The sequence below is a fragment of the Diachasma alloeum genome, unplaced genomic scaffold (assembly GCF_001412515.2).
Source record: "Diachasma alloeum isolate Michigan unplaced genomic scaffold, Dall2.0 Dall_scaffold_00301, whole genome shotgun sequence".
NCBI classification, from domain to species: domain Eukaryota; kingdom Metazoa; phylum Arthropoda; class Insecta; order Hymenoptera; family Braconidae; genus Diachasma; species Diachasma alloeum.
Window position 1 is genome coordinate 29,276 of NW_021680440.1, and position 14,091 is coordinate 43,366.

General features: G+C 36.7%; 1 protein-coding gene across 9 annotated transcripts in view; it reads right to left on the reverse strand.

Annotated features, from left to right (window-relative positions):
* LOC107039549 (cAMP-specific 3',5'-cyclic phosphodiesterase) overlaps positions 1-14,091 on the reverse strand; it is a 56,066-nt gene that overhangs the window by 4,275 nt on the left and 37,700 nt on the right. For 6 of the 9 annotated variants that reach the window (XM_015259212.1, XM_015259213.1, XM_015259214.1 and 3 more), the window contains 8 exons: positions 13,654-13,839; positions 10,766-10,798; positions 8,457-8,477; positions 2,872-2,973; positions 2,706-2,770; positions 2,128-2,240; positions 1,475-1,568; positions 274-500 (listed from right to left, as the gene is read on the reverse strand). In XM_015259212.1, coding sequence (XP_015114698.1) covers positions 274-500; positions 1,475-1,568; positions 2,128-2,240; positions 2,706-2,770; positions 2,872-2,973; positions 8,457-8,477; positions 10,766-10,798; positions 13,654-13,839 — 841 coding nt within the window. The remainder of the gene's footprint in view (positions 1-273; positions 501-1,474; positions 1,569-2,127; positions 2,241-2,705; positions 2,771-2,871; positions 2,974-8,456; positions 8,478-10,765; positions 10,799-13,653; positions 13,840-14,091) is intronic. The other 3 variants (XM_015259209.2, XM_015259208.1, XM_015259210.2) reach the window with 3 other exon arrangements.

The following is a 14,091-nucleotide window of genomic DNA, read 5'->3' on the forward strand; positions in this document are numbered from 1 at the left end:
ATCTATAAAATGCGTATTTCATCAGTTTATTTCCTCTTTTTCCTCAAAGAAGAAAAATTAAATTGAACTGAAAAAAGTTGAGCTCCTCCGCGATTGGAAAGAAAATTCTCAATCTCCTAAAGAGGAAAAGAGAACCTCCAGCTCTTGATTGAAACATCACTCCGATATCAAGTTCATAAGTCAGAGTTTCTCATTTCCTGATGAAATTACATGTATTTTATTTCAACGTACAAGTTGAAAGAAATTTATAAATTGCAATTGCCATCGATTTACCTTGCCCAGTTGCTCCTCGTGGGGTGTTTCAACTCCATAATTTGGTACCCGTTCACCAGTGAAACTATTAGTGTGCGTCAGAGGACGTTTTACACCGCTAATGTGCGACATTGCTGCGGGACCACGCTGTGTGCGTTCTTTCTTCTTTGATGTTCTTGTTTCAGCACTTGTTGCAGCAACAGCATCTTCAATTCTCAATGATGGCAGATCGAGTTCTTGTTGCTTATCTATTGAAATAAATAATAATATTCAGAGTCAAGTGAATTTTTTCGGCGCAGAACGATTGAATATTGATGAAAAAAAAGAAAAGAGTGCAAGGGAAACAAAATTAATTGAAAATTTGGTAGCATTCAAAACCGCTAATTTAACTGGTATTTTTTTTTTTTTGTAAAAAAAATGTACATGACGAGGAATTGAATGATTTTGTAAAATTTCGAACAAAAATTCATAAAATATTAAATCGCACAATAATTTAAGTAATTCGCAGAGTGACTTCTTGTTGCTTATTTGATGATAATAATAATAATAATAATAATAATAATAATAATAATAATAATAATAATAATAATAATAAGACCCCATTAAATTTTTAGGGCCAAAGTGTCAGATCTTGGATTTTTCCCGGGGGAAAGTCGACGTTCGCCAAAATCGATTTTTTTAGCCGGGTGAACGTTGGTTGCAACTATTTAAGCGACGGGCTATTCAGAACTCTGAAAAGTATGTGGAAAAAGTGAAAACAGAAAATTTTTTTTTTTTCAGATTTTCAAAGGGTCAAATTTTCCGTTTTGCCCGGGGGAAAGTCGACTTTCGCCAAAATCGAATTTTTTAGCCGGGTGAACGTTGATTCCAACTGTTTAAGCGACGGGCTATTCAGAACTCTCAAAAGGATGTAGAAAAAGTGAAAACGGAAAAAGTTTTTTTTTTCAGATTTTCAAAGGGTCAAATTTTCCGTTTTGCCCGGGGGAAAGTCGACTTTCGCCAAAATCGAATTTTTTAGCCGGGTGAACGTTGATTCCAACTGTTTAAGCGACGGGCTATTCAGAACTCTCAAAAGTATGTGGAAAAAGTGAAAACAGAAATTTTTTATTTATAAAAAACGTGACGAAGTGAAGAATAAGATGTTTTTCCCTTGGCTTCGGATAAAAATTGAAAAAAAATAATAAATTGCACATTAACATTTCTCAAAAATTTATCAACTCACCAAGGAAAGTGCTGCAGATGTACTCAGATATTTGATTGCCAGACTTGGAAGACTCGGAGAAGTGGGACAGTTCTTTATTGAGCATCCTCTTGAACTGTAATTTAAAATTTTTCAAATTCACTATCCACTCCTTGATCCTCAATTTCCGGCTTTTAAAATCAAAATTCAATTCGATAACTCTTCCCCCCATTTCAATGGCCAAATAGACAAATAATTTCAGATGCACGTCCCTACGACAATTAAATGGACAGTCGTCTGGTGGATAATTGTCAAGCCCCTGTGCATTTATACCACCACATTAATATCATTTAATCCGAGACAGTTGTTGCACGTGCAACACTAGTGAACTGAGTATATTATGGACGAAAGATACACATGAATATCGATTTCCCCTCTCTAGTTTCGGCTTTTTGTTGCTTAAAATTCTTGGAGGGGCCGAGGGGAGGGGGAGGGGGAGAGCTACGTCATCACGACGATGGGAAAGCTCGAATGGACCCTTGGCCAGGTGACCTACATTCAGCACTGAATGCACGTCGACTCAAGGGCATCAAACTGAGGAGTCAAACGTCATTCAGAAGCTTCATGAGTAGTTTTTTCTTTCCATCCTTTATTTCGAATTTTCTCTCGGGTGGACTAGCTGAGGGATGAGTTACCTTGAGTGATGCCATATCTGAGACTGAGCGGTGGGTCTGAATCGTTTCTAACTGGTCCAAGCACCAGTCGAGTTCCTCCATTGTTTCTACAGCGAGTTTCATGTAGGATTCATCTTTAAATTAAGAAAAGAGACTCTTGAAATGTTTCCTTATGAAGGGGGGGTTTAAATGAGGGGTTAAATGATGATTTTTATGATAATGAGGAAAATTCAGGCAAATGTTTTCTTGAATTTTCCACACAATATGAAATGGTGCAATTTTTTTAAAGGGAATTTTGAAAATTTTTTGAAACTGCCAATTTTAGATTGATTAGCCCGTGAAAATTTATTTTTTAAATTTATTCTTTTAAATTTTATTCTTTAAATTTTAAAAAAACCAAAAGAGTTCCCTTAAAAGCGTCTTCAATCATCAATCACTCGAGATCAGCAGAGTGAATTTCCCCCATTTTTTTTTTTCATTCTCGAGGTATTTCTTCAAACTTCAAAACGAGCCGTGACTCATGTAAATCGCTTCATGGGGTCAGGAGATATTGACGACTGAAAATGACAACTTAACATTAATATTTGATTTTCTCTCACCTCCGGGGGTAATCGCCCGGGGCTGTGGTGTATTTCCGCCTTGAGCTCCGCTGCTCCTCCGGGATCTTCACGGAGAAAAAAAGATCATTAATGATAACTCATTAACCCCCCCGGTCACCCTCATAACACGCGATTCCCCACATCGAGGTAAAAATTGATCACTCACTTGGACGTAGGTACATTTGTAAGGGAAAGGAAATTATTTCTGACTGATCGCAGTGACGCGAGGATTTGTGCGAAGGGCGTAACAATGAGGTCCTCGCCATGGCTGAAAATAAAAAATGAATAAATCATTAATCACGATCGAAACTCCCGGGTAATTTCATTCGAGGGGTTCGTCAATCATTGTAAAGAGCGTAATGAACGCAACTATGAGCAATTCTACCTCTATTGAATTTTATTTTTTTGAGACTAATTAAATGAGAGCTAACTGCAGTTTTTTTGAACTTCTACCCGCATGCATGCGGAGGGTGACTACGATACACTGTCGAGCCCACGACTCTTCAAATTTTCATTTCATTCATGACCTATTATTATTTTAATTACAAAGTTGAATGAAGTAAAATTCTCCCTTTGAAATTTTTCTATTCATTTCAACATTATTTTCGTTGAAAATATTACAATTACCTGGAATAAATGCTTTATTTATCCAAATAAAAAAATATTACATGTTAATAAACTCGTTCTTCTCATCGTCGCATCAATAATTTCACGCCAGACAAATAAATTTTTCATTGAAAATTTCATAGTTTCGTCAAAATAAAGTACTATTACACCCCACAAAATAATTTCTCCACCACCTACCCAACAATTTAATTTTCATCTAAAAGACTTTCTACCTGAATCACCAAAAAACATGATTTACATCCATAAAAACAATGTATTCCCTCCAAACCCAGTTTATTCAATTCAGTAAATTCAATCAACGTCCCTGGATATTCCCGTATTTGTCCACTCCCCCAAATAAACTCGATCAACTGCCAATTAGCGTCCGATTAATTGCCAATTACCCCGCCCTCCCCCCGAACATCAAACGAAAGCCCAGTCTTTTCGTAATTAAACTTACTAATCCCGTTTGGTTGGCGATTCAAAGCACTGTGGCTCCCAGAAAACCGCCCGCCTGGTCGGTTTAGACCTCAATGCCGACATGGAATGCGTCCGAGGTAAGCCCGTAGCGCCCTCAGCGATACCAACGACACTAGCCTCGGCCGCATCGTCGGTAGCCGCGAGAGATGGTGAGCTCATGCCACCACCGCACCTCTTGAGTCCCGTCCTAACCACAGCTAATTCGTCCAAGCCACCACTGCTGTCTGACATCGTACTGCCTTATTCCCTTAACACGTTTACACATAAATAGCGCTTGTCACATGTCCCAAAGGTATTTACACTGAAATCGATGATTTTTCCTCAATGATTTAACGTCACTTCATTAAATAATGCAGTCATAATTCGTCGTCTGCGTTAATTCCCCGGTTCATGACGATGATATTCAAACAGATGGAGATATTCAACAATAATACAGTAGCGAAGCGCTAAAACGATTCAATTTGGAATGAATATCTCGGAATCTAAGGCAGATAGCAGTATTTTTGTTATAACCTTTTTCGTAGAGGTTGTTGAGGGCTACAAAAAAGGTCATTAGAAATATTTCGCTATCTCTCTTAGGTTCCGAGATATTCATCGAGGACTGACCAATAGGCGAAATCAACTTGAACCGCTTCACTATTGAATTGAATCAATTTGTATTTTATTCGTCTTTTTTTTGCAAATTAATTCGCGGTTTTTTAATTGGTGTTTTGAGGGGATTTTTTATTCATTTCCTGGTGATTTTGAGCTGTCTCAGAATTATTTCTGTTTAATTGCCCTCGTACCAACATCTCTCCACCAAATTCTCTCTTGCTCAGCCTCCTTTTTGTCGCGTTACCAACAGTTTGTACCCCAGAAATATTATTTATTCAATGATTTAACGTCGTGTAATAATTCAGTCATAGCCGTACGGGGCTAACGCATTCGGGTGGTGGGCAGGCTTGGCTTTGGGAGGCTAAGAAGCGCTGAGGGTGGTCACTAGATGGATGGGTGGCCGCGCGGGGAACACCTCAGGAAGGAAACGTTATTCGGAGCTAGAAGGAGCCTTGAGAAGAACAAATATGCGGTAAAAAAAGGGACGAAGGAATGGGAAACCGTAAAGACCGAAAGGTATACGGTGAAATGGAATAATTCAGTCAACTCATCGCCTGCGTTAATTCCTCGCTTCATAATTATGATACTCATCGAGAATTGATTCAATTTGTTTTTTATTCGTATCTTTTTACTGATTAATCCGATTTAATTGATCTTTTAAGGGGATTTTTTAAATTAAATTCCTGTCAAATGTCGTCTCAGAATTCTTTCTGTTGAATTAAGAAATATTATTTACTCAATGATTTAACATCAGGTCATATAATTAATTCCCAAGTTCATTTATTCGTCTTTTTTACTGATTAATCCTATTTAATAGATCTTCCGAGGGATTTTTTTCTTGAATTCCTGTCAATTTTGAGATGTTGTCTCACAACTATTTCTGTTTAATTACCCTTGCACTGGCCACCAAGCCCCTCTCATCCTCAACCGTTCTTTCGTCACGTTACCAATAACTCATGCCCCATAGATATTTACATTCGAATCGATCATTTTTACTCAATGATTTAATGTCACTTCACTTAACAATTCAGTCATAACTCATCGCCCACGTTAATTCCCCGGTTCGTGACAATGATATTCATCAATAATTGAATCATTTGTATTTTTGACTCTTCAATCCGATTTAATTGTTTTTTAAAGGGATTTTTTCATTAAATTTCTGTCAATATTGAATTGAGAAATATTATTTTTACTTAATGATTTAACGTCAGGTCATCTAATTAATTCCCCAGTTCATTTATTCGTCTTTTTTACTGATTAATCCGATTTAATAGATCTTCCGAGGGATTTTTTCCTTGAATTCCTGTCAATTTTGAGATGTCGCCTCACAACTATTTCTGTTTAATTACCCTTGCACTCTCCACCAAGCCCCTCTCATCCTCAACCTCCCTTTTGTCACGTTACCAACAGTTTGAGAGATGTATATTTAGAAGTAGTTTTGAGGATAGAAATCGTTACGCTAGTTAGGAGACAACCGTGGTTGCTTTTAACGAGCCACCGCGATGTGACCTAGTACCCCTGCCAATCTTCGTATCAGCATCGTGATACCCCGAAAGTACTTCCTGGATAACTGTTTCACTCACTTGAATCTTTCGTGTCACTAAAAATCCCCCCGTCATTGAAATGAGGAGGCATTTAAAACTGCGCAGTTTTTTTTTCGGACATTCATTTTGTCAATATTTAAAGTTTTTCCTCAAGGACTGATTTGCAGGCGATTCAGTTGGACATGGGCAGCGATTGATAATACGACGTTATTGATGCCGAATAGATCGCGTTAAATTTATTGATTATCATTTGACAAATGTAACGGATAAGGAGTGCTTGACATCCGATGAAATTCAAATGATAATGATACTGCTTCATCGTCACTATCTGTTCACCACGATGTCGAACTGGCCGGGGTCTCTCTTCTCTGGTTTTCGCGTGGGGATTCGTCGATTATAAGTACAACTGTGTTGGTCGACGTATTTCACCGAGGTAGTGGGGAATAACCAGAGGCACTCAGGTTTGTACATGTGTACGGGCAGTCGTGATTTGCGCGGGAAATGTGCGCGTCGTGGAATGAATACAAGCCGAAAATCGGGTGTATCCGTCGGCGCTCGGGGAGTTTCGGTGAGCGTCGGTTTCAGGTTGCCCTGGCCTTTCCTTGCTGCAACGTGGGTGGAACACACTCAGATTGATTGATCGGTCTGTCTTGTGTTATTCTTTTTGCCTTATTGGTATGCAATTACTGAATTAATTGGAGATTTCTGGGCAGAGGTATCTCAAGGCTTCGAGCTTTGTTTTTTACGCTCCGGGTATTTATAACTTGTGCTGATGCCGGTTGGAGGTTTTTTTGTTTTTTTTGTTTTGATGAGAGGAATTACGAATTGATTCTGGGTATTTTTACGAAAATACATGCTGATCTTTTGCGATATTTTGATTTCTTTGTGTTTGGAAATGAAGAAATGATGGTTCTGGAAATGCAGGCGATTCATTTCATCTCTTTCGAATTAAAATATGAGGGTTTGTCGGGGAATGTTTAATGTTAGTGGTATTTTTTTTCGGTGGAATCAGGCGAGCGCATGAGAATTTTAGGCTTCATGATGTGTTTGAAATTATTCTGCTTAATATCTCAAAAACTACTGACTCGCTTTCAATTTGATTCGCCAAAATACTCGTCGCGATATCTTTTATCTAGTTGAAGCAAGATGTGAGTCTCTGCATTGAAAATTTTCGAGGTATTGCCCATTTTTGGTTCTAATGTTCTAAACCCCTTATATGGGCTTATGGGATGTCCGGTGACTCTAGCTTGTGCGATTGCGCAGATCAGGCTCTCTAACGTGTATTCTTGCGGGCGTCTATTCGGCAATAAAATATTCAAGCTCAATCCCCGAGACTATGGTAAATTTTGTCTCTTCGATCTTGAAGAATCAACGCGTGTTATTGACACACGCTTGCGATATCCGCATTATCGGAAGCTTAGAATAAATAAATAATACGCCTAAATGTTGGATTGAAAATCTGAAACTTTTGCTACCACTTAGAATTGTTGAGTTAAACTTCTCTAAAAAATTTAGATGATCGCTTCAATATCATTTTACAAAAAATGATAATCTCTATTAACTAACAAATTGTTATGTTACTTGGAATATCATAATCTTCGCATTCTATCGATCTTTTTTTTTATTAGCACGAAACCTTAAGGTTTATACAGCTTTTTAACGATCTGCATTAAAATGTAAAAACTCTTGAGATATATCCCTTTTTAATCCACCTCAATCGTTAATTTAATTAAGAATTCTTCCCCCAAGTTCCAAAAATCTGTCAAAAAATTAGGACTTGACCGCTTCAATATAATTTTACAAAAAATCATTATTCACTAAAAAATTGTTATTTCACTTGGAATATCATATAATCTTCATCTTCTTAATTGGAATATAAACTCTTGAGACGTACCTCTTTTTAATCCACTTCAATCGTTAATTTAATTAGGAAAAAAATAAAGACGCATGACCTCAAGAGCAGCGAACGTAAAAAATGTGAGAAATTTCACACCCTATAGAATTCCACCCCTTCAACCCACCCTTTAAAATTTTTGTCCCCAACTGAAAACTTCTATACGAGGCACATCCTCACTTCCTCCCCCAGTTATCGAGCATTTTTCCTCTCCATCTGCACTGCATTTTCCGTAAATTGGTTTTTTTCAATAAACTTTTTCACTCCTATCCGCCATTTCACCCGAGCTTTTGTTGCGCTAGTGCCAGGGTCAGCTCTATCGCCAGGTCAGATCTCCAAGTGCAGATGTTATCTCATCAACCAACACGTTATTTCCAATCCCCCCCGGTAATATTGACTTATTCTCCATATTTTTTTTTCTCCAAGAAAATTGGCCCGCATCCAGAACCGCCTTGTGAGCCGGCAGATGTGAGAATTGTAGATTTACTTTTGGCTACTTGATCGAGTTTATTTTCACCTCCCCCTATTCCGCGTGTATCAAAATTTAACAGCTCCTCATTCTGTATATTTTACCGTGGGGTTTAACGACAGTGCATCGTAGTCAAGTGATTTAACATGGATTAAGCGACTTACCTGTACTGATCGGAAAATATCCTGAAAATGAAATGATTTTTTATTTCAATTGTACCTCCAATGTCATATTCAAACTCGATTCAGTGACATAAACTCATGAATTTCCATCTCTGAGATTCGTAAAATAAATCCGTTGGACTTTAAAATACGAAACAACTACGCAAATGTTTTTATCATAGTTTTATCGATACAAAGTGATTAGAGATGATTGTGGGTTTATCATCTTTACGATCGAACCGATATTTCGTCGAGTTTACGATGAAAAAAGATGATGCAACACGCAATTGGGGTCCCCATGATTTTTTCATTATTAGACACGAGAATTGGATCAAAAACGTTAGACGTTTTTTTCCTGTTTTTTTTCATCCAAAACTTTTTTTTAAAATTTCAAAAGAAATTTTTTTTTTTTATTTTGAAGATATTTTTTCAAGCTTGACAATGAGACCTAACTCGTTCAAATCGCATCGTTTGTTCAAGAGAAATCTTAGTTGGACTTCATAATTCTAATTTTCAAAATAAAAATCGTATGATTTTTTATTGAACTTCGATATAGTTATTTGATAAAAAAAATTATGCAAATATTGAGTATTTCCAATACTTTTCATTCAATTTTTGCATTCAATAAGAAAAAAATCATGTGAAATTCCAACTGAATGAAGATTCTTCTTAGTAAAAAAAATAATAGTAAAAAATTGATACGAAGATGGAAATTCCGATGGGACTGATTAAATAGCAAAACCTTCATAATAAGTCTGAAATCCCCAACTTTCTATCAGCAAATAAGGAGTGTTAAGGGAGACGGCAGTGAAATTTGGAAGATGCAGAAGATTGTCCCTACTATGCTGATGATTTTATTACTCACTTTTTATACTTAAAAAATGAAAAAAAATAGAGTTTTCAATATTTAAGTCATTTCATCAAAAATCTTGGTAAGGGGACTATTTTACAGGTTTTATGTCTATGCAGGCACATGCCGTCACTGGAAGAAATTGAAACTTGACCCAAAAAAAACATACTGATTCAAGTCGACGTCGACTTGATTCAAATCGATTTTCGATTTATTTCCTTCGTTGAGTGACTCAGGCTTCATCAATCCGAATTTCGGACCTGATGAAGCACAAAGGTCGATTATTTCAAGAAGAAATATGTCAAGCCGAAATCGGCGTTAACCAAGTCGATTATTCAGCTTGATTCAAGTCAATTTTTCGGTTTGATTCATATCGATTTTTCGGTTTGATTCACGTCGATTATTCGACTTGATTCGAGCCGACTTTTCGGCTTGATTCAAGTCGAATGACTTAGACTCCATTAATCCGAATTTCAGACCTGGTAGAAGCAGAAAAGTGAATTATTTCAAGGAGAAACGGGTCAAGCCGAAATCAACTTGTATTAAGCTGAAAAATCGACTTGAATCAAGCCGCAAAATTGACTTGAATCTGACCGATGTGCCGGTTTGCATCTGTCCGAGTCAGACTTGATTCATGCCGACGATCCGACATGAAATAAGTCGAATCACGGTATGATTCAGTCCAACTTGATTCAAACCAATTTTTCGGTTTGATTAAGAACGATTTTTTTGGGTGTTGATTTTTCTCATATGTTTAGTACAAAAAATAAGTCCCAAAGTCATCTGTATTGTGGGGTGTTACAACCCCCGGCAACTTTCAAATATCATCGGAGTTTCCCCTTAAGCCATATAAAGGTTTGAAAAAACGACAATTCAGGGGAAAACACGAGAAATACTCCAATTAGTGGGAGCTTTCATGCATCAGTGAGTGCAGCGAATACTGGCGCTGTGATATATCGAGAATTGTGATGTCTACGTGAAACAATAGAGCGACCGGATATTTAAAAATTGGTGCGCTCAGAATTGTTTTCATTCCTAGTACGATTCAGGTCGTCATGCAGTAGACGAGCGGGAAAACAAATAGGAATTAAATCGAAGTGAGAAAATAGCTTTCTCGGATGTAAGAAACTCTCTTGGGGGTAAATAAACAGAAGTAATGCAGAATAATACTGGAGTGAGGGTGAAGCCACCAAGTGCAGAGCCAAAATTAAAAAATCATTCCGCCTTCTGAAGCAAATATTCGTGATAAAGCGCTAATATTTTCATTTGAAACACAATATGGCTAACGCTGTGGTTTCCCCGGAGTGAGAGGAAAAATAAAATATCGAGTAAAGCTGCGCTACGTGAGGTCAAAGCGTATTTCAATAATTATTCTGACAGGACAGAAAAAAAACTCATTTTTCATCTATTATTTGTGGAGAGTAAAAGAAAAATCTAAGGTAATAAAATATCGATTACATACGCGCGCTCGATTGGCGGCTCAGTCTCTTTGAACCTGTAACCGAAGGACCAGACACTTTAAAGAATTTGGTACGAGAGAGAGAGAGAGTGTGAAGAAGCATGAGAGTTATGAGAGAGTTGATTTTTTTCTAAGCGATAACGATTTGTGGACTGTAATGTTTCGGAGAATTCGTACACGGAAAGAATATAAAATTATTTTTCACTGTGGGAACATAGTAATTGTTAATATGAAAAGTAAAATGCAGGGGCACTGCCGCGACACTCGAAAATTTACTATTTAACGTCGTTATTTTGAGAACAAATGAAAAGTACGACGTGCTGGATGAAAAATAGGGCTGATAAAATAAAAATGTAATGGGGTCTGTTGGAAAAATTACTGTTGACGGTATAGTTGAAAATGGTAGCATAAATGGTCAATTTTCAGTTGACACGAGTAAAATTTAGGAGAATAAACATGAATTTTAGAAATGAGAGGGAGATTTTTTGAATAGCCGAAGTGAAAAACCATTTTTAATCTCCTTTATCATCCTTGAAAATTATAATTAGTAATTTTGCTCCGCGTATATTCATGTTGAAAGAGAGGAGGGGGGAGAGGAATTGAATTTTCTAGAATTATAGAATCCCCCACCCGCGCCATTAGGTGGTCGACGGAGGGAGATTCCAAGAATTGAAAATAATCGACGCTCCCGTCGTCCGCTGGAGTTTTTACAAGACAACATAGTAATTTCTGCTATTTCCTCGAGTAAAATGTAGGAGGGGCGAGAGTATAAACTAAAGTTTCAAATCGTAAGAAAAAATGACAATTTAACATGGTAAAAATTCATACGATTCGAGTAATTTCTCGTCGTTCAATAGTAAAAATCGGTAAAAAACTAAAGTCTTTCCAACACTTTTGAAAATTATTTTTTCGTCTGTGCATTTGATGCTGTTTTGTCCGTTAAAAATTACAATTCCAGTTTTTCCTGGTAGAGACCTTGACTTCTATGTTTGCATAGTAATTTTGAATTTTATATTCTCTCTGCGTAGGTGATTGGAATAGCTTCATGTCTCGATACACATCTTCGCCACAGAAGCCACATTGACATAATCACGGACATCTAATCGTTTTTGATTGAGAGATTTTTTTATCGCGGAATAAAGAGATAAAAAAAATCCAGATGAATTGATCCGATGGCAGATGCTGTAAAAATTGTACTCGATAAATTTGAAACAATGTTATTGACTGATTACGAAGTTAATTACACCTCATTATCCTCGAAATATTCTCCGAAACGATAAAATTTCGGAGAATTAGTGGTATCTCCTGACATTTCGTGATGACCCGATAACATGGGAGATTAAATTGAATAAATAAAATAAAAATAAATCAATTGTGAGAATTTCCGCGTATTTTCCTCGTCATTCCCTAAAATAAAACGAAGCAGAAAACAATTATGTACAAAAATAAAGTAATCAAGCGACGTGGCGAGTAAATGTTGTTGGGAACTCGCAGCGAAGTGCTACAGACGTCCTCGATTAGAGATCTCCAATATATCTGAGAACATTTTTTGTTTCTAGGGGATTTATATGGTATACACGAAAAAAATGTGACGTGAAAAATTATATCGTGGGGCTGAATAGTGAATTTTCATTCTGACGTTTTCAGATCGCGATTTTGGACGTAATTGATAATATAGTGATTGTTCAGGATTCATTGTTAAAAATATTTTTTGCTGAAATTTCAAGGAATTTTGACATTAATTACAATTAGAATTGAAAAATTCATGAAAATTAGTAGATGATTTCACGAAAAAAAAATATCTGAATTGATTCAAGTATATTTTATACCCAATCGGGGGATGGGTATTCGAAGAGTATTCTTTTGTATTAGACCGGGTTGTAGCAAGTCTTCTCAAGTGGAACATGAGGGCCAGGCACTAAGTGTCAGAATATAAGGGTCAAAAAGTGAAGGTTAAAAAATTTCTGAATATTCATGTTTTCAAATTCGGAATTTCATTGATTTTTCCGTGAAATCTGAAATTTCATGATTTTTTTCCCGATTTTATTCCATTAAAATCAACAGAAACCAAGGAAATTCAGGGGAATACATTCTTAAATTTCCAATTGATTGAAAATTCCCATTTCGATTGGAATGGCACTGAATTATCAGGGTAATCTGGCATTCCACGATTTTCATCCCCCTAAATTCAATTCACTGTCACACATTCCATTTTTTTCCAACATTGCAGCCAAATTTGAATTTTCATCATTTTTCCCTCCCCAATCAAATATACTGTGGCTCTCTTGATAATTACTAATTGACTCTTCATGAAATTTCACTATTTTTCTGACAGCGCTGTCCATCACGTCTGTCAGCGTCAGTTAAATTAACTGACGTTGAAACCGTCAGAATGCTTTTTTAGCAAAAAAAATCACAGAATATAATGTAATGTTTTTTCGGTGTATACTTCAGTGAAATTATTACACGGAGAGAAATTTTTTAGAAAAATTATACTGCTAGCACAAGAGAAGAGGCGCAAAGTGACGGCCAGGAAGAAATTCCAGTGTTCCCCAAATTTCTGTGAAAATTTCACAGAAATGCCCAGAAATTTTACCGTAACAGCACTAGAATTTTTCACAGCCTTGCATTGTAATTTTTTCCAGTGCTCGTTCTAGACTTTTTCTAGAAAATTTCTCTCCGTGTAGTCTAATTTCAATTTTTCTCGACATTGTCGCACCCTATAATGCGCTTGTGGGTCTTGAGGCTCAATGAATCGATAGTGATTAGGCCTACGTCGGAAGAAAAAACATCCGGTGTCGTCCGAATGTTACGACTGTCAGTAGGTGGTGAATACATTAATGACACAAGTTCAATTGTATCGACATGCTTGATATAAACGGGTCTGTTACCTTTCACTGGCAATTGAGCTGTTCCTTGACATGGACTTGGGTGACATTTCAAAGTCACTGTCGCTTCTGTAGAGAAAGCTTTCTCTCCTTTGTGGCAATGTTTGTAATACAAGACCGGCACTCGGTGACGCGCCACCGCCACCGCTGGTGCCGCCTTCCAGGGCTCCTCCATTCTCAACATCGAAACTAAAAAAGAGATTTTTCAAATCAGTATAGAATCAGAAATGATTGATTAATAATTTTTTAAGCATCTCTATTTTTCAGCATTTGCATTTCTATTTTGCTAGTTTTTTAATATATGAATAAATAATTTGACAAGATTGTTTTTGTCATTTCGTCAATTCAATACTCACACACAGGAGAATAATTTTCAAAGAGAATAACAACGACGATATGGTAGAGTAGATGGACATGAAATATTTTTTATTCATCTATACC